At 38.3% G+C, this 23305-nt stretch overlaps 1 protein-coding gene and 4 pseudogenes across 1 annotated transcript; 2 read left to right on the top strand and 3 right to left on the bottom strand.

Moving 5' to 3' along the window:
• Window positions 1-757: 757 nt before the first annotated feature.
• On the bottom strand, window positions 758-2312 carry LOC119993673 (annotated as a pseudogene).
• A 4452-nt stretch (window positions 2313-6764) lies between these two features.
• Window positions 6765-8483, top strand: LOC119993448 (annotated as a pseudogene).
• A 3171-nt stretch (window positions 8484-11654) lies between these two features.
• LOC119992453 (galactose mutarotase-like) lies at window positions 11655-14184 on the bottom strand. The gene is made up of 6 exons (XM_038839140.1): window positions 13969-14184; window positions 13808-13857; window positions 12831-12954; window positions 12606-12713; window positions 12328-12486; window positions 11655-12281 (listed from the first exon to the last, which is right to left on the bottom strand). Exons 1-6 carry the CDS (start codon window positions 14147-14149, stop codon window positions 11830-11832), a joined length of 1074 nt encoding a protein of 357 aa, XP_038695068.1. The 5' UTR covers window positions 14150-14184; the 3' UTR covers window positions 11655-11829.
• A 1952-nt stretch (window positions 14185-16136) lies between these two features.
• Window positions 16137-17189, bottom strand: LOC119992452 (annotated as a pseudogene).
• A 327-nt stretch (window positions 17190-17516) lies between these two features.
• On the top strand, window positions 17517-23259 carry LOC119993447 (annotated as a pseudogene).
• The last annotated feature ends 46 nt before the right edge of the window (window positions 23260-23305 follow it).

Genomic DNA, 23305 nt, shown 5'->3' with positions numbered 1-23305 from the left:
CCCTTCGTTGAAACTTAGAAATCCATGACCACTTCCTTGACTTGTTTATACGCCAGTCCAAATGAAAGACAGTGGGCTGACCTTTTGCCCCATATTTGCCGTTGTTGACCCTAATACATTCCCACCTAACTTGCTTTTCTACTTCGATTTTAAATTTATTAGCGTGGAATTAGTCGGTCGGAGACATTGTTCTGAACCACTATCTAGAACAAATAAAATAAGAGAATTGTGTTTAGAGTTTAGGGTTTGAGCCGGAGAATTGTGTAAGTCAAGAAACCTAATTTCTCAATGAAAATGATAACGGTCCCAATAGTTGATATCCAAGTTATCCAGTTGTTGAGTTAACCACAACAAGATTCAAGTGAATTCGTGAGCTCCACATGATGCATATGAAATATTGTGCGTATAATTCAGTAGATGAGATAACTGGGACAAGCACACTAGCTGTAGTTGGGATAATTGTGATATTTTAGTAACTAAGCTGTTGGGATCCCTATCTAACTAATTGTGAATTTAGGGTTGAAATGGTCATTTGATGGGGAACTAGTGAGTAGCGTCTCCCTGTGATGCAATGTCTCTCATGGTATTCATCAACGGAATAATATGTGCATTGGTGTCTGCAAATTTGAGGCAAGAGCATGAAGTAATGGAATCCCCTTGATTCAATTATTTCAGTGGAAAATCATACTAGAGGCACTATTGAAAGTTGGATTTCAATCTAAAGAATTACAAAATGTATGATTTCCAAGGTGGAAATGCACTTTTACATCTTACATTCTTAATATATTGCTTTTGAATGCTCAATCGGAAAAATGCATCCAAGTTTCTTTAACCAAGAAACCCAGGAAGAATGCCAATGGCTTTCTGAGTCCCGCGTCATTAACATAGATACCAGAACTCCTCACTGTACAACAAACAATTCACAAAGAAAACCCAGAAAGAACAAGTGTGTGTTTTATAGAAACTGAGAAATTTAGTAGCAGCAGATGGGGCAGCGTATAAGACCGTTCTCGTTACAATCAGGGCAACGATGAAACCCGAATTCGCCCTCATCACTTACTTCATCTTCTTCTTCCTCGTCGTCTTCTTCATCACTTGCATAGTAAATCTTGCAACTCCCTGAACATGTCTCACAAGGCACAAACCTTACATCCCCACATGCCTCACAAGCTCCGTTAGCACCTCCACCACCGTCATCCACCATTTCACACCCTTCAACAACCTTCTCTAGCTCCCCTTCCTCGTGCATTCTTCGAATTTCTTCAGCTCCACCAATGTACTTTCTCCCCACAAACACTCTTGGCAATGCACCTGCACTAAACCCATTCCTAATAGTTCCCTCAGCTCCTCCTTGAACCCCGAATGACATCGATACATCTCGCTCCATCAACTCGAACTCCAAGCCTTTAGGATCACCCTCACATGGCAACAATCCTCATACTTCCTAACGAACCCTCTTAGGCTCGTAAAATATACAATCACCTTCTCCTTCTCCTTTTGCGCATTTATAATCCATAATCACCCCATTTACCTTCTTTGCATCACAATTCATATCAAATGACCATGCCACTCGAGGGGCAAAGCCGGTTGTTTTTCAACATCAGAGGCTTAATGTAAAATGGGTGAGCAGGATTAAGCTCTTGTAGCGATTTCCTAAACTCAGATATCACTTCCGGATCAAATTCTTGAACTAGAGTGCCTGATTTGTGAACTTCATCAGAACAGTTGAACCAAACAGGCTTCCTGATGCCGTGCCATTTACTTGTTTGAAAATCTCGAATTGGGGCTATCTAATTGAGCAGTATTTGGTATCATGTGCGACATTGAAAGAGAAACTCCTGAAGTGATTAGGCGATCGGAATGGACTTTTGTCTTCAAGACCCTCCATTAGCTCCCATGTATTGATAGTCTCTGGTTCTCCAGGTGGAGTCATGATCGGTGTCTTTGGAATCACTTTTGGATTTTCTCTTGGATCATATCGGACCAAGTCTTGGCCTCAATTAACCCATTGAGAAGTCCTTCTTCTCTTCCCTCTTTATCATCATCCACAACAATCTTAATCACCTCGCCATTGCAATTACCGTTCATCGGAGAACCACACTCCGCTGGCGATGATTTGGTATCAACATGACTGTTTTGATTGGATTGATCGAGCTTGAGAGACCCGAGAGTGTGAGGTAAGCGCCACAATATGATAGCTATCCCCTTTCTTCTCCGTGGGTGGTGGACATTCATCGAATAGCTTCTGGGCACCGCGAGTACGGGCTCCTGGCAGTGCCTGCATCGTTTTGCTTCGAATTGGCGCAACCCATTAAACCTAACGAAGAAAACCCAACACAAGGCCAAAAAACAATAGTAAACGAAGAATACAACAATCAAAATCAAGTCTTTAAACGGGAAAACAACAATATCCTATAACAACAGTCGTGGGTATATGAGCTGGATTTCTGGGTAGAAGTGGGTTTTCGGTTGATATTGGATGACAAAAGAAGCCACAATTTGAGGAAATTCACATCATTAAATAAATGGGGTTCGTTCAATTTGAGAAGCTTCTCTTTGTTTTTTATGTAACGACCAGCTGAGAAACAGAGAAAAGAATTGGGAAAAAAAAACGCGTAAAATAATGTTGGAGATCATTGAAAAACGGTTTGTCACTAAGGGGGTTTAAATGGAATTAGATATCAATGAAGAACCTCTCAATGCATCAGCAGTTGAATTCAGGACACAAATACAAGGAAAATGAAGATAACAAACATGGAGGATTTGATTTCAATTTCAAATGCTGAAAAATGGTGGTGTGGTGGTGATGATGATAATGGATTTGAATTTCAAGGCTCAAGAGGCTAATCGCCTAATCCCAAAGACTCTTCTCTCTCTACCTCTAGAAATTCAAAAGAGTGAGAGAGAAGTGGGATTGGATTAAAATGGAACCTTTTTTTGAATATATAATAAGGAAACGGAGGAGAGAGAAAGGAAACTTTGAGAGGGAATAAGGGGCTGTTTGGTATGTTTGTTTACTTAATGGAGAGAGTCCATGGATGTGAACTGCGGGATTTATTGCCCCACTGTCTCCAATTCTTTTGTAGATTAGTGTGTACACACAAAACGCGTAGTTGAGTGACTTTTCTTTATTAGAAGAAGTGGTGGCTTGTGGGACCCTCTCTTTTGAGGGTGACATGTTCTTCATCGTGGCATCCACGGCCACAAATGATGGGAGTGCATGGGAGCCTTCTATTACGGATTTGAAAATTCCGTAAGTTTTTAAAATTTATGATTCATATTTAATGATGAATAAAAAATCAAATAAATTTTAAAAATTGAAAAATAAAAATATGGTGTTATTTGTCATGTGACACATCTCACAGACTATTATATTATAAATTGCTGAATCCTCAGATACTTGTACTATCAATAAAAGCAATGGGTGAATATTTTAAGTCGGTAACCTAAAATGGGAAATTGTTACATAATGATTAAAAGAAATCATATAATTATGATTTAACTTTTTGTACAACAACTATGCAATTCATTTTTACAGCAAAGAAAACATGTGGATCCGAGCATGGGGATTGGCTAAGCTAATTATAAACATGTGCACGTATGGAATATTACCCACAATGACGTGATGGCACGTGGACGATCATCTTCTTTAGGAGTTTCTGATTACCTCTTTTAACATGTAGAGTGGCTTCAACCGGACATGGGAGCCCTTCAGGTGTCGGAACCCTTTTGACATTTTACCTCGACATGATCAAGAGTACTGATCGAAAGCTGTTGTCTTGTAGTACAAATCTAACGAAACTGAACTATATGGGCCTGGACTCTGTTGTTGAGGAATGGTAGGCTGCTCGCTGACAATGACTCAATGAAGATGAATGACGTCTTGGGCTTTCTGAACAGCGTCTTTAGGCCCAATGTTAAGGGAAGGCCAGCCTTCAATCTAGGCCCGAACGGTAACAAAGAATAACATGGATCCTCCTAAGCTTCCAATAAAGGCATGTGAGTGAGCTTTGTTGTAGGCCAGTGTGATACACTTGACACAGGAAGAGTAGTGAAATCAACTTATGATTTCTGCTTCAATGGACATATAATATGACACACACAAAGCCCCCACTCATCCTCCCATAATATATATATATATATATATATATATATTCTCATTAAAGACCTTTTCTAGTACTTCCATTAGAAAGCTATGTAGGATGCCCAAGGAGCATGTGCCACTATTTTTTGTTAGATGGTATATCCCAATTTTGCCTTTTATTTCTCAAATCAACTATTCCTTCTAGAAGCTAGCTTTTTAATTAGGGTTTGGCTTCCTTTTTATTTCCACCTAAAAAAAGAAGTATATTTTAGGGTTAGGAATTCATATATATCTTCTCCTCATATATAGAGATTTTTCAGGATGGGTGGTTTGTTGAGTCCAAAACACAAAGTAGAAAGGGTTTATTTAGTTAGAACAATTGTATAAGGTCCTGTTTTCAACTTTTTTTAAAAGTATACAAGTTTTTTCAATACTTATCCCTAAAATAAAATACGGGCATTAAGATCTTTTATTGGATTTTCCGTGAAGCCATGCATGCTAAGATCCTGATTCAGTGACAGTGGATATATATATATATAGCAGAAATTCTCTATGTGGACCAAAAGTGTGGACCAAGTTTGTGGACTTGTTTTTCAAACCATAGATGTGGTGGGTCCCATAATAAATGTGTGGCCCCACTTATGTTGTGATTGATTACAACTATTGGATTTTGTTCACAAACTTGGTCCACATAGGAGAATTCCTGTATATATATATATCTTTGCAAAGTAACAAAAATTATACAACCATTGCCAGACTCATTTGTAGTGCAAAGGTCAACAAGAAGATGAATGTTTATAAAACGACCACGTCCTAGACATCTACAGCATTTTCTGTACTATTTTTCCTCCGGCTAAAGTATCATTTATATCCGCAAACTATCCATATTTTTTCGATTCTATCCTTAAAACTATGAACTCAGCTATTTATATCCTTAAACTTTTAATCTTTTTTTCATTTCTGTTCTGAGTCACACTTCTGATGAGAATCCCGTCGGATTTTGTTGATGTGGCATTCAAACTCTGTCAAACTGTACATGTGGCATGATACAAGTAAAAAAAAAAATATTTTTGATTATTTTTAATCAACTTTTTACACGTCAAATGATATTAAAAAAAATCTCCAATTTTTCTCTCCAGTTCTCTACTGTTTCCTCTTCTTCGTTTAACTCCAAACCACGACTTCCATCTTTCACAAGGACTTTCCACCAATTAGAACACCAGCTAACCACGAATCTGGACTAACAACCCAATAGACGAACCTGAACCAGAGAACACGACGCCTGAGCTTATACAAAGTGTCACAAATCCAACAAACAAAAACCCACATCTGCCAACAATCAACAAAAACCCACATCTGCTAAGCACAACAACCTGAACACACCATATTAGAAGAACTCAAAGAACACAAATCCAAGAACCTCAGAGAACACACCAAGAACCTCAAACCCAACCTGACAAACCCATTAAGGGAGCGAAGAAATCCCTAATCCATAAGCCGAAAGAGGCAAGGAAAACATTGACCCGGATCAAACAGAGGAATAGACCGAGAACAAACCCATGAGCCAATAAGGGAGCACAGTTCCATGGATCCACGACACTACTTCCAACGGGCCAAAGAAAGAGCAGAAGAGGAATGCCACCGAACCAAACTGAGATCTCAAATTTGATTTTCTTTTGAATTTGTTTTCAAGTAGATTTTTATTTTTTTGACACATCATCATGCCTATATGTACAATTTCTTGGAGTTTGAAGCCACATCAGCAAAATTCGGTGAAAAATCCCATCGGAAGTGTACCTCAAGACATAAATGGAAAAAAAGAGTGAAAGTTCAAGGATAGAATAATTGAATTCATAGTTTAAGGATAGAAATCAAAAAAACATGAATATAGTTTCGAGGACGATAAATGATAGTTTAGCCATTTTTCTCCTTATTCTGGAAGATCATGTTGCCATTTGCCAAAGTTTTCCTCGTCCCACATGTTCTGTTCAGTCATATTAGATGGCAAATTCATCCTTATTTCTCATACACATTCTTTTTGTAACCAATATTTATCATTTGAAATATCCAATATAACTCAGATGGCTCGTGCTCAAGAACCGAGTATATGACCACTGTGTATTGCTACCTCATTTACACATTATTCTGTTATACTACTGTACACTTTTAAATATACCTGCAAGAATTAAAGTTCATTACCAATGTCATGTTTTTTGCTGCCATATACTGCAGTGTTTTCCTCGATTGTTTAACAAACTGACGGTTTATAGGAAACCAAGAAGCAAGAACAATGTGTTTATCTGTCTGTTTACTTGGATAACAGGCAGTAAATGCTGTAATGATTAGCTGATTTATTATATGCTTAATCATGTGTTTGTGTACATGTCTGCGTGAAACAGAGAGCTAGCAAAGAGTTGAGAGAGAGAGAGACCCATAAGTAACAGTTTCACAGGCTGGGTCCAATCTGTGATATATAGTCTAAAAAGGCTGTCTTTCTGCAAGAAATCCTCATCAGTCATCACCTCCCATGTCGTCTTCCCAATCAAACCTGACACCCCCCATGTCAAGAGACTCTCAGCACTACAGAATCCAAAACAAATACGCACACAAATAGTTCATGAACTTAATGGACCATATTTATTATGCATCTTAACATGTGCCGTATTCCCTCCCACTCACCATGGTTTCTTGTTCCAATACCCAAGAGGGCCCAACAGATGACCACCATCTTCCATCTCCCACTTCTCTCCCTTCTTGCCCTCCCCAACTCTATCCATGTATGCTGCCATTTTTTTCTTCTGTTTTATCAATTTGTGTTGTTCCTTAATTTTAATTGTTGGTCCTTAATTTTTCAGGTAAACGTGGACCATTGATGATGATCAAGAGATCAATGTCCTTTTCAGGAATTGACAGGTGTGATCAAGAGTTGGTGCATAATAATAATGGGGATGATGACTTGTCTGATGATGGGTCACAACTACTTGGGGAGAAGAAGAAGAGATTGAACATAGAACAAGTGAAGGCTTTAGAGAAGAGCTTTGAATTGGGGAACAAACTTAACCCAGAGAGCAAAATGCAGCTAGCTAATGCTTTAGATCTGCAACCAAGACAGATTGCTATTTGGTTCCAAAACAGGAGGGCTAGGTGGAAGACTAAACAGTTGGAGAAAGACTATGAGGTCTTGAAAAAACAATTTAATTCACTCAAAGCTGATAATGATGCTCTTCATGCTCAAAACAAGAAAATGAGTACTGTTTACACTTCCTTGTGTCTTGGATTATGCACAAAAATTTTCCATTACATGAACTCTCTACTTGACTGTTTTGTTTCAAATGATGTTGCAGATACTGGCTCTTAAGAGTGGAGAATCAAAACCATGAAGGGTAACCTTAAGAAGGAAAATGAGGGGTTCTTGCAGCAATGGAAGTGGTAAACAGTACTCCTGATAACAACAACATTTAGATCTCTCAAGGACACCACAATTGACAAGCAAACACCTCTTCCCACACATCATTTTCATCATCAATTAGGCCTCCAACTACAAGCATCACCCATCTCCTCCAAGGCTCATCAAGATCAGATCCAATGGTTCAAGATGATCATCAAAATTTTTTCTAGCATGGTTCCATTCCATGGATGAGCAGCAAGGGTACTGGACATGGACTTATCAGCAGCACCAACAATATAAATTAATTTCAAGCATCAAAAGCAGTACTACTATTCTATTCAAAAGAAAATTAAGGATATTTTTTCCTATGATTTTGCAGTTCCTTTTGTTGATGTATATAGGATTGGTGTATAGAATTTTGAACAAGTCTGCTTCAGTATCAGTATTGGGGGACTTTTTGGTTAATTTTGAATCATAGTATTTAGAGAAAAAAAAATCCTGATACATTTGCTAGTCAGTGGGTTTCCAGCTCTGGCAATGTAGCATGGGCCATGCAATAAAAAGACAAATTTTTTTTTTTTAAGTTTGAAGGGGACGTTTGTATATGTATATCAGTATATCTGACAAGGGAAAGCATCTAACTTTGCATCATCTTCATCTGTATGATGTCCATGTGAATTCCTGCCACCACTTCTTAGTTTGTGGGGGTTATGGTGCTCGAGAAGGTTGGAAGTTCGAATCAATTAGCTGAGATATTTTTGTGAAATCTTGGTTCTGTAGGCTTGTCCTACTTTTGAGTCCCAACACGCATGAGATTCAGCCCAGACTCTCAGTCTTACCTGTCACTTGCATGGTGTGGATTATTCTAGGAGCGGCAAAGTTTACGACCACTCAACTATCTAAAGGACATGTAAGACTAGGTGGTTATTCCATTAAAAAAATATATATTGAAGGAAAGATATGCGGAGGTATCATAAGTACTATTTTACAATTTATTAATGTCAGGATTAGTGTAGAGCACATGATTATAAGATTTTAGTCAACTCCCCATAATCTTAGAAGATCTCATTAGTTTAATCAACCACCATTATCGCAACGAATCTCTTGCTTGCTCCCTAATTAATCAAAAATTTAACCGTTACAAGGCAATTAAGGTATATATGTTAGGCCTTCTATGGTAACAATCACAGGTGAATTAATTTATTAAGTTGCAGAGACAAGAAAATTAGCCTGAAATGCACTCTCTTTATACATTTCTTACATTTAAACAATCAACATAAAACAATATGATTTTTTTTAATTAAAACAATACGATATTGTTAAAACATATTCCTTTCCAGTAAATTAATGAATACTAAAGAAAGTGAAATTGGTTAATTTTTGGTGTTATATAATTAATCGGCCCCAATTTAACTAGGTATATAAATAAATTATGAATAGTAAATCCCACATCGGAATTGGATTCACATAACGTATAGTAAATCCCACATCGAAATCGAATTCACATAACTTATTTGAGTGGGCATAAAAACAAATGTTCTGCCTCTCTCACACAACCAACGCATTTTTGGGCTTAAGAACAAATTGTGACGATTCAAGAAAAACAAATTCATAGGCTTTTTGGCCCAAAACGAATAATATTAGTTCGAAGAATTTGGGCTGGATTTTCTAACACTAATAAAGTAACAATTATATGTGATTAGAAACTAAGAATTGTTGAGAGATATATGGGCTATTGCTTGGGCTTGTGTTTATAATGGTACCCAATTGTTGTGAGAGGTCCAAACTAGTATTAATTGTCTTGGACAGCAAAAGTTGATGTGGAATACCTATTATAGGCACACAAAAAATATACATTTTTGTAATTTGGAATTATATTAATTTAGCTACCATTTTTGGGTTTGGGCTCAAAGATGTACATCAAGCAAAATTTAGGCAAGATCATTAATTATTACATCTATAAGACCAACAATTTGTAGATTAGTTTCTTCACATATTTTGCCTGAAAATTCCAATTCCCTGGGAAAGGAGAGAAAAAGGTTTGAGAAATTATAGGAAAGGTCATAGTTTTTGCAGTAAGAGAGTTTTTTTTTTTTTTTTTTGTCTAATCTACATGATTTTTTGATGAAGATTTTATTTTATTTTCTTTTCTTTTTGATTGAACAGGTGATTAGTGTGCTAATTTCAAGATTTGATATTTTCTTCATAAATCCATCGAGTTTTTTTTAATTAATTAATTTATTTATTTTTAGTATAGAATGGACAGAGAAGAAGAGGATGGTTCTCAGGTTCCTCAAAGCCCATCTTCAACACCTGTAGCTGGTGAAGTCAAAGACTCAAACTCAACACCATCTGACAGAGGAAGTGAAACCAATAATGAAGAACATACAGAGCCATCAGAGAATAAGACTCGGTGCGTTAAAAAGTTGTGTTTCATGCATATATATTTCTGTCCAATTAATAATTAATCATTGTATATAGCCTAGTTGGTAATATCTCAAGACTTAAGGGGTATGGTGCTTGAGATTCAGAGTTCCAACTGACCAATGAAAATATTTTTTTTGGGAAATCATAGTTTTGTGGGCTTGTTCCACTTCCGATCTCCTACCCATATGGGTTTTGGCCCAATCTTATCCGTCGCCAGCATGGTTTGTACTCTTCTGGCTGTCCAAAATTTAGGAGAAAAAATATTTGTGTCCAATTAATACAAATTTCATATTGTTCTTTAATTTCAGAAAGATCCGAGGAGGCTCTATCTTTGTTGGAGTTTCAAGGTAATTCAATTATTGCTCTCTCTCTCTCTCTCTCTATTCTCTCTCTGAAATGGCTTGTTTTGTGCAAACAGAAGTGCTTATAATAAGGACAAATGGCATGCAAGGATAGGGAAAGGCGGTGACAGAAAATGCCTCTACCTTGGAATATTTGGTGAGCTCTACAATCTTCCAACTACAATTGCAGTTCATAATGTGCTTTGATTTCTTACGTTTAGTCTTGTCTAACAATCATGTAGATACTGAAGAGGAAGCCGCCAGAGCCTACGACATTGCAGTGATAAGGCTGAGAGGAAAGAACAAGAGGACAAACTTTGATAAGAGTAAATATGATGTTGAAGGTATCCTCAGAAGTCCAGATCTTAAACTCGGCAAAGGTGCTTCAAGGCTGGTGAGGGAGACTTCTGTGGAAGAACTTCTGCAGAAAATCAAACCCGTCGACAAGAATGAATCCCCGAAACCGGAACTGAATCCTCAGGACTTCAACTCCTACTTCAATGGCAATGTTCTGTTCCAGCAGAATCAGAATCAGAATCATTTTAGCCTGATGCAGCAGCCTCAACATTCTGGCTTATATCACTTGGCAGCTGGAGGGTCCTTTAGGGGTGTTGGACAAGTGCAGCCACATCAAATGCTCACAACCCAGTTTGGTTTTAATCAGAACCCAAGTCCTCAGTTCCATCAGAACTTCAGAGGTGTTAACTGTCAGCAGCTACAGCCCCGTCGTTACTACGATTTCTTTGGCGACTTGTCGACATCAACTGAAGGTGGTAACAATGTTTTGGGAAGTAATCACAGTGGTGGAGGAAACACAAGCAGTGGTGGCTTGCAAGCCAAGTCGCCATCAACTGAAGGTGGTAACAATGTTTTGGGAAGTAATCACAGCGGTGGAGGAAACACAAGCAGTGGTGGCTTGCAAGCCAAGTCGCCATCAACTGGAGGTGCAGGTAACAATGTTTTGGGAAGGAATCACAGTGGTGGAGGAAACACACGCAGTGGTGGCTTGCAAGCCAAGTCGCCATCAACTGAAGGTGGTAACAATGTTTTGGGAAGGAATCACAGTGGTGGAGGAAACACATGCAGTGGTGGTTTGCAAGGTGAAAAGAAGGCAGCAACTGCAGAATATGCAAGCCTTGGGGAAGATCTGTGTTTGGGCATGCCCTTTCATGTTTGATAGATTTTGCATTTAAAAATAATGTTGATCTTGGTTTCAATGTTTTGTGGTAATTTAGATTGCTTATGAGTCTGTTTGGGGCAACTTATTGTTATAAGCTCGCGGGAGACGTTGTACCAAACACCCCGGAATGCTTGCTTATAAAACGTGTCTTTGATTCTATGGTTCTGCTTCTTTTTACGTTTCGCAATCAAAAGTTAAATGAGTACTTATGAAACTTGACAGAGAAATGGTAACTAGACATTGAGTGCATGAGAGCAATATGGAAAATCCTTCAATGTAATATAATGGGATTGTACAGTTTTTTTTTTCCTTCTTATTAATTCTTCAACAACATGTTGCCTCCATCAGTCCAGTTTCTCCCAGAAAAAAGAAAGTAGAAAAGAAAAAGAAAAGAAAGTAAAATGGTGGCCTAATGAGTTGAAAACTTGAACAGCATATGATGCTTGTAAGTGTGGCCAGGTCTCACTATCTGTGAAGGGAAGTTGGGGTGATTCACTGCATCAGGGAACCCTTGAGTCTCAAAACACAGTCCTGCATGAGCTTGATATACAGCTCCATGTTTTCCCTTTACGCCGTTCAGATAATTTCCTGTATAGAACTGCACACCCAGTTGATTCGTCAGTAGCTCCATCTTCCTTCCCGACTTCTTATCGTACACGATAGCTGCTGTCCTCATCTTGTGGCTCAAACTGCCATTAAGCGCGTAGTTTATATCATAGCCGTTGGGAAGCTTGTCCATCTTGGAATTGATGGCATGGGGTTCGAGAAAATCGTATGGTGTACCTTTCACCGACACAACCTTGCCAGTTGGAATAAGCTTGCCGTCAACAGGTGTATAATGTGATGCAAAGATCTGAATTACTTGAGAGGACATCACCAGTCGCCTGCCAAGAAGTCCACACCACACCCACACCGTTACTGTCGTGGCCGCCAAGGTTCCAATACGTGTGCTGGGCTAGATTCACTGGTGTGGCCTTGTTTAGAGCTTTGGCTTTCATTATTATGTCCAATTGGTTGTCTTCCAGGAGGGTGTAGGACACAGTGACAGAGAGATTACCTGGGAATCCTGCAAAGTAAAATAAAATTTGAGCTTTATTTTTCTCCTACTCTATTTTTTGCTCGAAATGTGACAGTAAAGTATGAATATAAAGAAGGGAGTGAAGTAGAATACTCTAACCGTCTAACCTTCTTCACCATCAAAGCTGCTGTAAGCGAAGACGATGCGAGGAGCGGGACCTTTATTGATATGCTTCTTTACTTCCCAAATAACATCAGAAAATCCCTTTGAACCACCTAAAGTACATAAAGAAAATCATTAAATAAAGATATTACATACCGTGGAGGCGTGGATGCAATTTTCAGAGATTTTTGTGAAGAGAGTTGAGTTAATAAGACGAAAAGACAGCTTACCATGAAGCATATTTTTCCCTTCATTAGCTACTAGTTTATAGTGTTTTCCATCTAGAGTAAATTGAGCACCCGCGATTCTATTGGCTACCCGTCCAACAATGGCTCCAAAGTAAACTGAATCATTCTGCACCAGCGAACGCCGAACAGAAGAAAAAACCGCAATTCAATCTCTCTAAGGAATGAGAAAACAGCAGAATCAATCAAGTACAAGAAAATTATGAGCAGATTAACAAGGTGTTTGCATTGAACCGGGGTCCTTTCTTCCATCAGCTAAAGCAAGGATTCATTTTTTTTGAATTCTAAGTAAGGATTCATAGCCAATCGAAAAACCGAGATAGGTAAAAGACAAGCCATTCATAAGTACCAAAAACCAGAAAACTTATTTCCATCTTCTACGCATACAGCAGTAGATGAAAACTGAGATATAAAGTGATGGATCCCAGAATTCAACATACAGATGCTCAGTAACACTTCTAAGAACTTATGTACTGTAGCCTATTCCTTAGGACGTGAACCAGGGCAAGATTCAAGTCCCCTCTCACTCTAACAATAATAAAAATATTACTTACATAAAAAAGGACTTATGGACTGACCTCACTGGGAAGCTAAACAAGGAAAGAGACACTTTTAAAACATGGGACAGCTTCACATGAAACATATGCATTCCAACATAGTATGATATAAGATTTACATACCCAATTGTCTTAGATGAGTACTGCTACCATGAAAACCCAAGGACAATGTTTTTTTTTTAAAAAAAAAATAGTAGACAAACCCAAAGCCTAGGTCCCCAGTCAATTGAATTTGCTGATATATAACTGTACTTGTAGATAGAATAAATCTAGCTGTATCGATCGTCTTGTCAAATCACATTATTCTTGATTCTCCTCAATTATTGAAAGTAGAAAGTGTCAAGAGCAACCTTATTCTCTGTTAATGTGGATCTTCCAAAGAAAGTGGGTTTGATCTCAACTCACCTTGTAGCCCATGACTCTATCATATCCAAGAACAACATCGGCTAGCTTTCCTACACATATAGCACAAGACAAAGAACAACATTTCAAAAGAAAATTAAACCAGAGAGAAAAATTCAACCCAGAAGACACGATCAATGGATCTCAAAAAGAACAAATCTTACCATGTTTGTCAGGCACAACAAGGGACATGATAGTAGCACCCCAGTTGGTGAACTTTACAGAGAAATTTCCCTTATTGAGCTCATAAATCCCAACAGTCTCTTTAGCCCAAGAACCACTGAGAAACCCAAAACCCACCACAATGCTTAAACAAAGTAGCAGAGAGAATTGAGACTTAGCCATATATATCTCGTCTATTTTCTTTCTGGGTTTTTTGTCTGAGATTGAGAAAAAGATCATATACGTATCTGGATGACTATTTTATTAGGAAGTGAGAGAGAGAGATGGGGTAATAGTGTAATACAGGGAAGCAGATAATGATCTTCAACTAAGCTGGTCAGCATTAGTACAATGGATTTGTTCCCTTTTGTCAGATAAAGCTGTAGACCAGTATGGACCATGGAGTATGTCTGGATCTCACAAATGGGTTGTCAAGGTAGGAAGATGAGAGATTCATATGGGATTAGTAATTAAGATTTTGACTTGGTAAAATAAGGGCACAATGTGATAAGATTCTTGATTGATTGTGATTAATTAGTTGTACTTATTTGCATTCATCTTCGATGTTGATCCCCAGTTTTTATAGATAATTAACTAACAAAGTAGACATGTGAGATACACGTGTTCCAAGTTCTGACACACTCAACAAACTCTTATAATTTTTCTAATTTAATACTCAAATCCTTTCAATGTTTTGTAATTTAAATCTCAGAACCCCGTAAATAAATGTGAAAACATGCGCCTCACGAGGTTCTTAATCGGTTAATCAAACTAACGGATGTGATTTAAGAAAATTAATGATTTGTTTGGGAGCTTGATTGTCAAATTTAAAAACCGATGGGTCAATTGATAATAACGATAAAACTGAGTGTGTTTGTTAGTGTACCGATGAAAGATATAGTTGTCGCTGTTCAAAAGATATAGTTGTTGCTTGGACATTGGATCGTGACAGACAATGGCAGCCTAATCTGGTCTACAGTAAGTCACTTCACTGGTTAATTTCTGATATCAAGTTAGGCATGTTTTGCTCTCACTAATTTGAAGGTAAATGTAGTACCCGGCTCAAATCAGCAGGGCCACAAACCTTTACAGTGTCAAATTTTGTGGTACTAGGCGAGTTACCGAGTGGCGAGAGAGCTTAATACTCTAAATAACACATCAAGGAAGAAGTGAAGTGCGTAATATAATAGATATGTCTCACTTCTAACTAGTAGCAATCATTTTTACTGGGCTCAAATTAATATGGTTTGGTGTTGGGCTTAGGAAGACAACGATGTGCGGCCTAGTATGACCTAGCCCAAAGCAGACAAATTGTTACTAGTGTGGAGGGGGTACAAGAGATTGCACGCATGTCCAAAGCAGGGGGCGAGCATAATATCTTATGTCAGGGTGGACAAAGTTAAATGAGAGTTCGGTTCGGGACAGAACCTTGAATATTTTTTTGATATTTATTAATTATGATTTCAAAAGTACAAAAATAACACTAAAGTGAAAATTTATAAAATAGTGATATGAAATAATTGAAAGTCACCTTACAATATCCGACAATTTTTCATATTTTTAAATCGTTTCATATAATTTCATTTGCTGATATCATACTTTAAGGTGTGCATAACAACTAACAAGTCCTTCATCTGATAAACTAGCAAATAGCAAGCTCACGCCTCACGTTTGAGGCTGGGTAGGACATAGGAGAGAGACAAGAGGCAGAGTATAATGGCTGAGCTACATGGTGGAGAGAAGTTGGGTCAAATGGCTAAAAGCCTACAATTACCTTGGGTGGGCCAAATGACTTATCAGGGTGGGCAAGAGTCTGACTACAGGGTGAGCAAAAGGCTCGATTGAAGATCCGAAAAAACTTTGAGGGAAAAAATCAAGAATGGACAATTGCCCACGTATGCCCTAATGGGTCCGCTCTGGTCCAAAGGAATAGTCGGAACAAAATATTGGACACTTTGGATGCGGTTTTTACATTAAAGTATTATTTGTTATGAAGTACTTTTACAGGCGTTCCTACCTCCTCTTATGAATTTATTTCAAGAAAATATCTCGTTTCTCCCACTCGAACCACAATGAGAACGAGAAGGAAAGGTTAATGAAACAAACTAAGGCAAACATAGATACTGAAACAAACTAGATGGTCATAGGAAAAGCTTTTGTCATTCAAACATAGATACTGAAACAAACTAGATGGTCATAGGAAAGCAACATATTTTACCAAAGTTCTCTCGCCGTTGACCATACCATCATTAGTCAAGAGTTTAACAGTTGTAATCTCATTACAAGCAAATATGGGAGAGTTTGCGTATGAACTTGTAAGTACTGCAATCGCCAAGGTGAAAGGAATCATTGAGGAGCTTCCTTGAGCTCTCTTGTTATTATATCCTGGATAATCAACTTTGTTAAAAGGCACGACTTCATGGAGAACCAACCCTATCTTCTCTGCTTTCTTAACTAAATCCCATTTGTTGTAGGGATCACCCTCCTTGTGCGATATATGAATCTCCCCTGTATTCTCCCTCAACAGAACCTTTGCATTCTTCAAGAAACCCTTTATCAGTCTCTTGTTCAACCTATTCAGACCCCATCAAAAATCAACATTCAAAGTAGACCCAAATTGACATATATGAAAACCCAAAGCCGTTCATTTAAAGAAAAAATTAATGGAACTTGATTGAAGTAATGGAGATTAGGAACGGGAAATTACTGGATTGGCAGTAACTAGCCTCTCGAAAGAGAAAACCCACGTGGGGGAAGTTGTAGACAATCCGATCAAACCTCTGAGTCTTGAGGAAGTAATGGGCCCATCTGCTTTGCATCAACTCCATAGAGAACCAAGCATCCTCTCTCTTCTAGCTCCCTAACATTCTCCACTCCATTACTGTACTTGTCGTTATGTTTTCTGCATCATTTCATGAAAAAAAAGGTAGTAGTTTATTTTATAATCTGAGAAAACAAACAGAAGTTGGGTTAGGAGAAACCTTGGCTATCAAGCGAGGAGGCAACCATGTTGAGGGCGGAACCAAACTCTCTGGCCAGGCAAAGAGAGAAGGAGAAGTCTCCCTCCCCAACCAAGAGTATTCTGTGCTTTGATGAGTAGTGGGTTTTCCATTTCTCTACCAGTCCTCTCTCATAATCGTCTTCATCACTGTCTTCTTCTTCTTGTGACGATGATTCAATTTCCTCGCGTTCTTCCTTTCCCATTCGATCTCTGTCTCACTAATTTTTTCATCTTTCTTAACATCTAAGGAAAAGGAGCAGACTTTCATCTGCTCGGCCAGTCAACAATGAAGCACTTTACTTTGTCTTCAGCTTGGGCTTGAGCATCTTTGGTTTCGGCCTTTTGGGTTTGATATTAGGCTTTAGCTTGGTCTTGATTAGAGAATTATTGGGCTCAACCCGAATCGACCTTGCCCGAGTCCACCCGAACACCTACTTTGAGCAACACCATGGTCTCTGTTTCACGATAGTTTGTGCTTCGCAGTCGCAAAACCCCGATATGGGTTTTCTACACAGAGCTTCGAAAACCTGAAATCATCCAAAACGTTGTCTCTGTTACAATCCCCCTGTATTTAGACGCGACCCACTTAGTTACGGTTTAAGAGACCGACGTTTTGGGTTAACAAGCTCATTTTGCTCCCACCCCCGTCAAAATGACAAACAAAATGTTATAGATTTGAGCCAGTACCCGCCGGAGAGGATCCGAAACTTTTCGATAATCGCGCACGTTGATCATGGCAAGTCCACCCTCGCAGACAGGCTCTTGGAGCTTACTGGGACCATCAAAAGGGGACATGGCCAGCCACAGTACCTTGATAAGTTGCAGGTTAGTTTGAGTGTTTAAAATTGTCTCTTTAGCAAGTAATGACGATGGGTTTTATGGCTGTGTTTGGTAAGGGATTGGATAGGACTAGACGACAATAAACTGGATTGGATTGGGTTCAACAGGACTAGATGGATTATATTATGATGAAAAGAACTGACATTTTCCACTGCAGTGTCATTTTCTCCGTTATTGAATTTTCAATAACAAGTAAAAGTCTTGCTGTGAGCACTTAACATTGGTAGAAATTTTGCTAAATTTGAAAGTGTTAGCTTTTGAAGATATTCTGATTTTACAAGAGTTTAACGTGTGCGGTAAAGGTTTTTGTTTCAATAGTTATATGCCTAGGTGTTTTCCTTTTATTTAGCTGCAGGTATTTTCCTGCGCTTGGCCAAAAGGTTCACCCATAGAATTAAAGAAGTAGAAAAGGTTTTGATTCCCTCTAATATTATGTTGTTATATTCATTTATGTCTGGGTACAATCTTAAAATGATGACCTGCCTGGGCTCTTGGATTTTGCTGACTCTATGTTCAGTCTCTTAGGCTTATGCTAGTTGAAATTAATGTTGCTTGGCATGTGGAATGAGAACAAGGAATTCCATGTTCCTGAAATGTCGTACGCTTGGGGTTTGCTTGGATGAATTGCTTAGGTAGGGCTAGCAAACAAACTGGTGAAGTTTCAATTAGATGGTGATTGATTGGAAACAATAATGAAATGCATTTTGGATGTTTATTTGGAGTCGGAATCGTTATGTTTACCGTTATGCCACCAGAAGCATTAAGAAGTAGATGATGAGATGAAATTTTCAGAATCGGCCACTACAGTGATTTGACACACAGAAAGCCAACTCTTGGGATTGCAGTTCTCTAGAGGACTGCAGTTCACTAGAAATTTGAGCTGCATTTACACATTGCTAGATAATAGTTAGATTTCTTGATCTTTATCGCAGTTTTTGAAAATAGTATTAGCTCTCTAAAAATTAAATGACTTTATTTTCTTATGTACCTAATACAATTGAGATTATCTTAGGTAGAGAGAGAAAGGGGGATAACTGTTAAAGCTCAGACAGCAACCATGTTCCACAAGTACAAGAATCATGGTGCCAACAATAATGATGAACATTACCCAGAAACTTTTCTATTAAATCTAGTTGATACACCTGGCACGTCGATTTCAGCTATGAAGTATCAAGATCGCTGGCTGCTTGCCAGGGGGTGCTTTTGGTTGTTGATGCTGCCCAAGGTGTCCAGGCACAAACAGTGGCCAACTTTTATCTTGCTTTTGAATCTAACCTCTCGATAATACCTGTCATAAACAAGATTGACCAGCCAACTGCTGATCCTGATCGTGTCAAAGTGCAACTAAAATCAATGTTTGATCTTGATCCCAGTGATTGTCTATTGACATCTGCAAAACAGGGCAGGGTCTTGAGCAAGTCCTACCTGCAGTCATTGACCGCATACCGCGTCCTCCTGGGGAAACCAATTCACCTTTGCGTATGCTTTTGTTGGATTCTTACTATGATGAGTACAAAGGAGTAATCTGCCATGTTGCAGTTGTTGATGGTGTGCTATGCAAAGGGGATAAAATTGCATCTGCAGCAACTGGGCAATCTATGAAGTTTTGGATGTTGGGATCATGCATCCTGAACTCACTCCAACTGGCGTTCTTCTTACTGGACAAGTGGGATATGTTGTGAGTGGCATGCGGTCAACTAAAGAAGCACGTGTTGGGGACACTCTACATCATAACCGAAGTGTTGTAGAGCCTCTTTCAGGTATATCCATACTTTATTTTCTAAGTATTTTTCATTTAATAAAGATTATAGCTTTAGATAGGGACACATGCCTAAAAGAATCCACATGGTGAATTAAAATGATTTATCTTATGAATTCCTGTAGTCAACCTCAATCCTCAAACTGTTTCGGACAAAAACTTTGATGAAAATGATGGTTTTATTTTTTGCCTTTGATAATGAAATACTGGAAATTCTGTGAAAATTCCTCTTGCATTCACAATTACTTGTTTCTTGAAATTAGGCCTGAAGTGAACAAGAAACAAGTCAAGTTAGAGATCATTGCTACATTTTACAATCAACGAAACTGTCTTTGACACCCTTCTCTTGTTTATGCTTTTATTTCTTTACGAAATATAGGTTTCAAGCCTGCAAAACATATGGTTTTCTCTGGGCTGTATCCAGCTGATGGTCTGATTTTGATGCACTCAACAGTGCAATCGAGAGATTGACATGCAATGATGCTAGCGTGTCTGTTGCTAAAGAAAGTAGCTCGGCACTTGGTCTGGGTTTTAGGTCTGCCTCCTTTTTTGGTTGACATATCCTCTAATGGGATTGAGGTTGTTACTTAGCTTCAAATTGAGTAATTCTTTGTGTTTCTTTGGTCTTTTCTACAGGTGTGGTTTCTTAGGCTTACTTCACATGGATGTTTTTCATCAACGGCTTGAACAGGTAATGTTCTAATAGTTCTATATCAAGCCTAAAAGTTAAAATAGGTGATAACTTTGCTGATTTTATGTAGGTGTACATCCGGACAGGCATGTGTATTATAATAGGTAAATTAGGTATTAGGTGCATAACTGTCAGTCCTGCTAAGAATAAGCAAAAGGAACATGAAAATTAGAAGAGTTGTGTTTTAAGTGAAATTTCGTCATCTATTTGTTACGGAAACAGGAAGCCCTAAAGCATGTTCTTCTAACTGAAGTGAGGAGTATCTTGCTCAGGCAATAATCCATCCTGAAATGTCCCATGAGAGATGTTGTGGCTGCCAAGTTAATTACCATAAGGCTTTTTTTGTTCTTTTTGTAAAAACAGTGAAGTTCAGATGGCATAAGAACCTCTTAATATCAGTAGAGGTGTTGATAAGGGTTCACATTTAGTCCCACTCTCACTCCTATGCTCATCCCGCACACATGTACAACCCGCTAGCACTCACTATCTCAGAAGATCTATGTGCATGTAAATTGAGTTATTGTTGATTCATGAATCTTGATTGCCTTTTGTTTCCACCCTGTATTGCCTAATTTTTGTGATAATAGAATTTGAATGGCTTGAGGTTTAGGGTCTGTCGGTCTGACCAAATTTTATGGTTGTTTTTTGTTAATTATTGCCATGTTGAAACTTCTTTTTGTCTGTGTGGTGATGCCATGTTGTCAATTGACCTTGTGCTAGAGGCCTAGAGCAAAATTTAATTTTATTGCTGAAGCCCATGAGTCACACTAATAGTTGCTTCATTCTACCCATGCGTGTAAGACAGGAGTATGGAGCTCACATTATCTCTACTGTTCCAACTGTTCCATATATTTTCGAGTATTCTGATGGAAGTACGTTATTTTAAATGGTGACTCTTCATCATCAGATTTTGAGCACTCATACCTTTGTCAATAATATATTAATATGTATTGATGCCTTTTTTTCTAGCAAAATAGAAATCCAGAATCCTGCTGCTCTGCCATCAAATTCTAAAAAACACAGTAACTGCTAGTTGGGAACCTACAGTAATTGCCACAATTATTATTCCTAGTGAGTAAGCTCCCACATTCCCTTTAGTTGAGTAGCTCTTATTGCATCCAAAGCCTATACTCATCCAATCTCTTATTGATTTAAGGTATGTCGGGCCTGTTATTACCCTTTGCTCAGAACGTAGAGGGGAGCAGATGGAATATTCATTTATTGACAGGTAATCGTTTATGGGACATTAGCATTCCTTTTACCTATCTAAAACAATAGCCAAATTTTCTGTGGACTATCCTCTTTAAGTAATTAATGCTCCATTTTTTATGTATATTCGCCGTATGTACTTATTCTGGGTTGGTATATTGTCCATATGAATTTTATTTATGCAGTCAAAGAGTCTTTCTGAAGTATCGTTTGCCCTTGAGGGAAATTGTGGTTGACTTCTACAATGAACTGAAGAGTATAACATCAGGATATGCATCATTTGATTATGAGGATTCAGAGTATGCTCTCTCTCTCTTTACACATACACATGCATAGAATGGCATACGTGGTTACAAACACGCATTTCTCTGTGAAGCCTTTGAATTTTATATCAAAATTGGCCCCTTTTAAAATCTTTTTGGGTAAGGAGATCTGTATTTTGGGGTTGGATTGGGTTGGGGGGTGGAATACCTTCTGATGCTTTGATATAAAACTTTGAACCATAGTTTCTCTGAATGCAATCTGATGGCTATTTCAACAGGTATCAGCAATCTGATATGGTAAAACTTGATATTCTTTTGAATGGACAACCAGTTGATGCAATGACAACTATTGTTCACTAAGTTGAAGGCACAACGTATTGGGCGCGAATTGGTGGAGAAGCTCAAGAAATTCATAGACAGGTAGGTTAAGTTTTCATTGAAGCTGTTAACCATGTTAGATTTTCTTCGTTTATCAGTGACCTTATATTATTTGTTCTTTAACAGGCAAATGTTTGAGATAATTATACAAGCTGCAATTGGATCAAAGGTCGTTGCAAGGGAAACGTAAGTCATGTGACTTCTAGTAATTTTAAAAGAATGGCTTTGGAGTTTTTTAGAGGGTTTTTGTGTCAGCAGCTCTTTGTTATCATTGATATGATTTGTACCCGAGATATCAATCTTATGTTGTCATAGCATCTTTGGCAATTTTCGCAAGTGAATTGTCATATGTTATTGTTGCAAGCTTCATTGATCATCTGAGAAGTGATCTATGAAATCACTGCTTTGCTAAGCCTCCTTGTTTGTTTTTCTATAGGATTTCTGCAATGAGAAAGAATGTTCTTGCAAAGTGTTATGGTGGGGATGTTACTCGCAAAAGGAAGTTACTGGATAAACAGAAGGAAGGCAAGAAGCGGATGAAGCGCATTGGTTCTGTTGATATTCCTCAAGAGGCATTTCATGAACTATTGAAGGTCTCATAGTGGAAGATGTTCCAAATAATTGGGCATGTCTGCTGAATACTGGTAAGGTCAATATTCATAACCGGATTGGTTTAGCTAGTAACATAACTGGATTATCTTACCTAAGGCAGAGTGTTAATAAGTTGTTTCATTTACGAATTTCTCGTTTTTCATGTCTCGTCTATCATTTAGAAGATTTGTTGCAAGATGTGTGCCTTACATGAAACATAATGTCCTGGAGAGCAATTGCTGAAAGGGATCTCTTTCCTTGTTTCTAGGATTTTCGGACTCATTTTTAGTCGTCGCAAGGAAGTTGCCGGGGAGGGTGCCATTCCAGAAAAACAGAAGCAGCAAATGAAGTGCATCGACCTCTCGTCCGGTCTCAGGAGGGCCTCCTGATGGTGAACATTGCAAGGTTTGATGTGGGTGAGTAACATGATAGCCATCGTATGTGTGATAATCAGTGACAAATTTTCTTCCAGAATAATCCATGTTGACATTTCAGATATTATGATACTGGAGAGTGGAGACATCCAAAGATATTAGTAAACTCGGCTTCATTTGATTCGCATTCATATTTCATCGTCTGATATTGTGCAGCCTAGATTAGACCATTA

The sequence above is a fragment of the Tripterygium wilfordii genome, chromosome 23 (genome assembly GCF_013401445.1).
Source record: "Tripterygium wilfordii isolate XIE 37 chromosome 23, ASM1340144v1, whole genome shotgun sequence".
Taxonomy (NCBI): Eukaryota; Viridiplantae; Streptophyta; class Magnoliopsida; order Celastrales; family Celastraceae; genus Tripterygium; species Tripterygium wilfordii.
This window is presented reverse-complemented; position numbering and strand designations above follow the sequence as displayed.

Excerpts from the sequence above, each read along its gene's own strand:
- LOC119992453 (XM_038839140.1), bottom strand. The coding sequence starts at position 14,149 with ATGGCTAAGTCTCAATTCTCTCTGCTACTTTGTTTAAGCATTGTGGTG. Across the intron at positions 12,955-13,807 it reads ATAGAGTCATGGGCTACAAG|AATGATTCAGTTTACTTTGG; the intron begins GTGAGTTGAGAT and ends TCGCTGGTGCAG. Across the intron at positions 12,487-12,605 it reads CAGCTTTGATGGTGAAGAAG|GATTCCCAGGTAATCTCTCT; the intron begins GTTAGACGGTTA and ends TTTACTTTGCAG.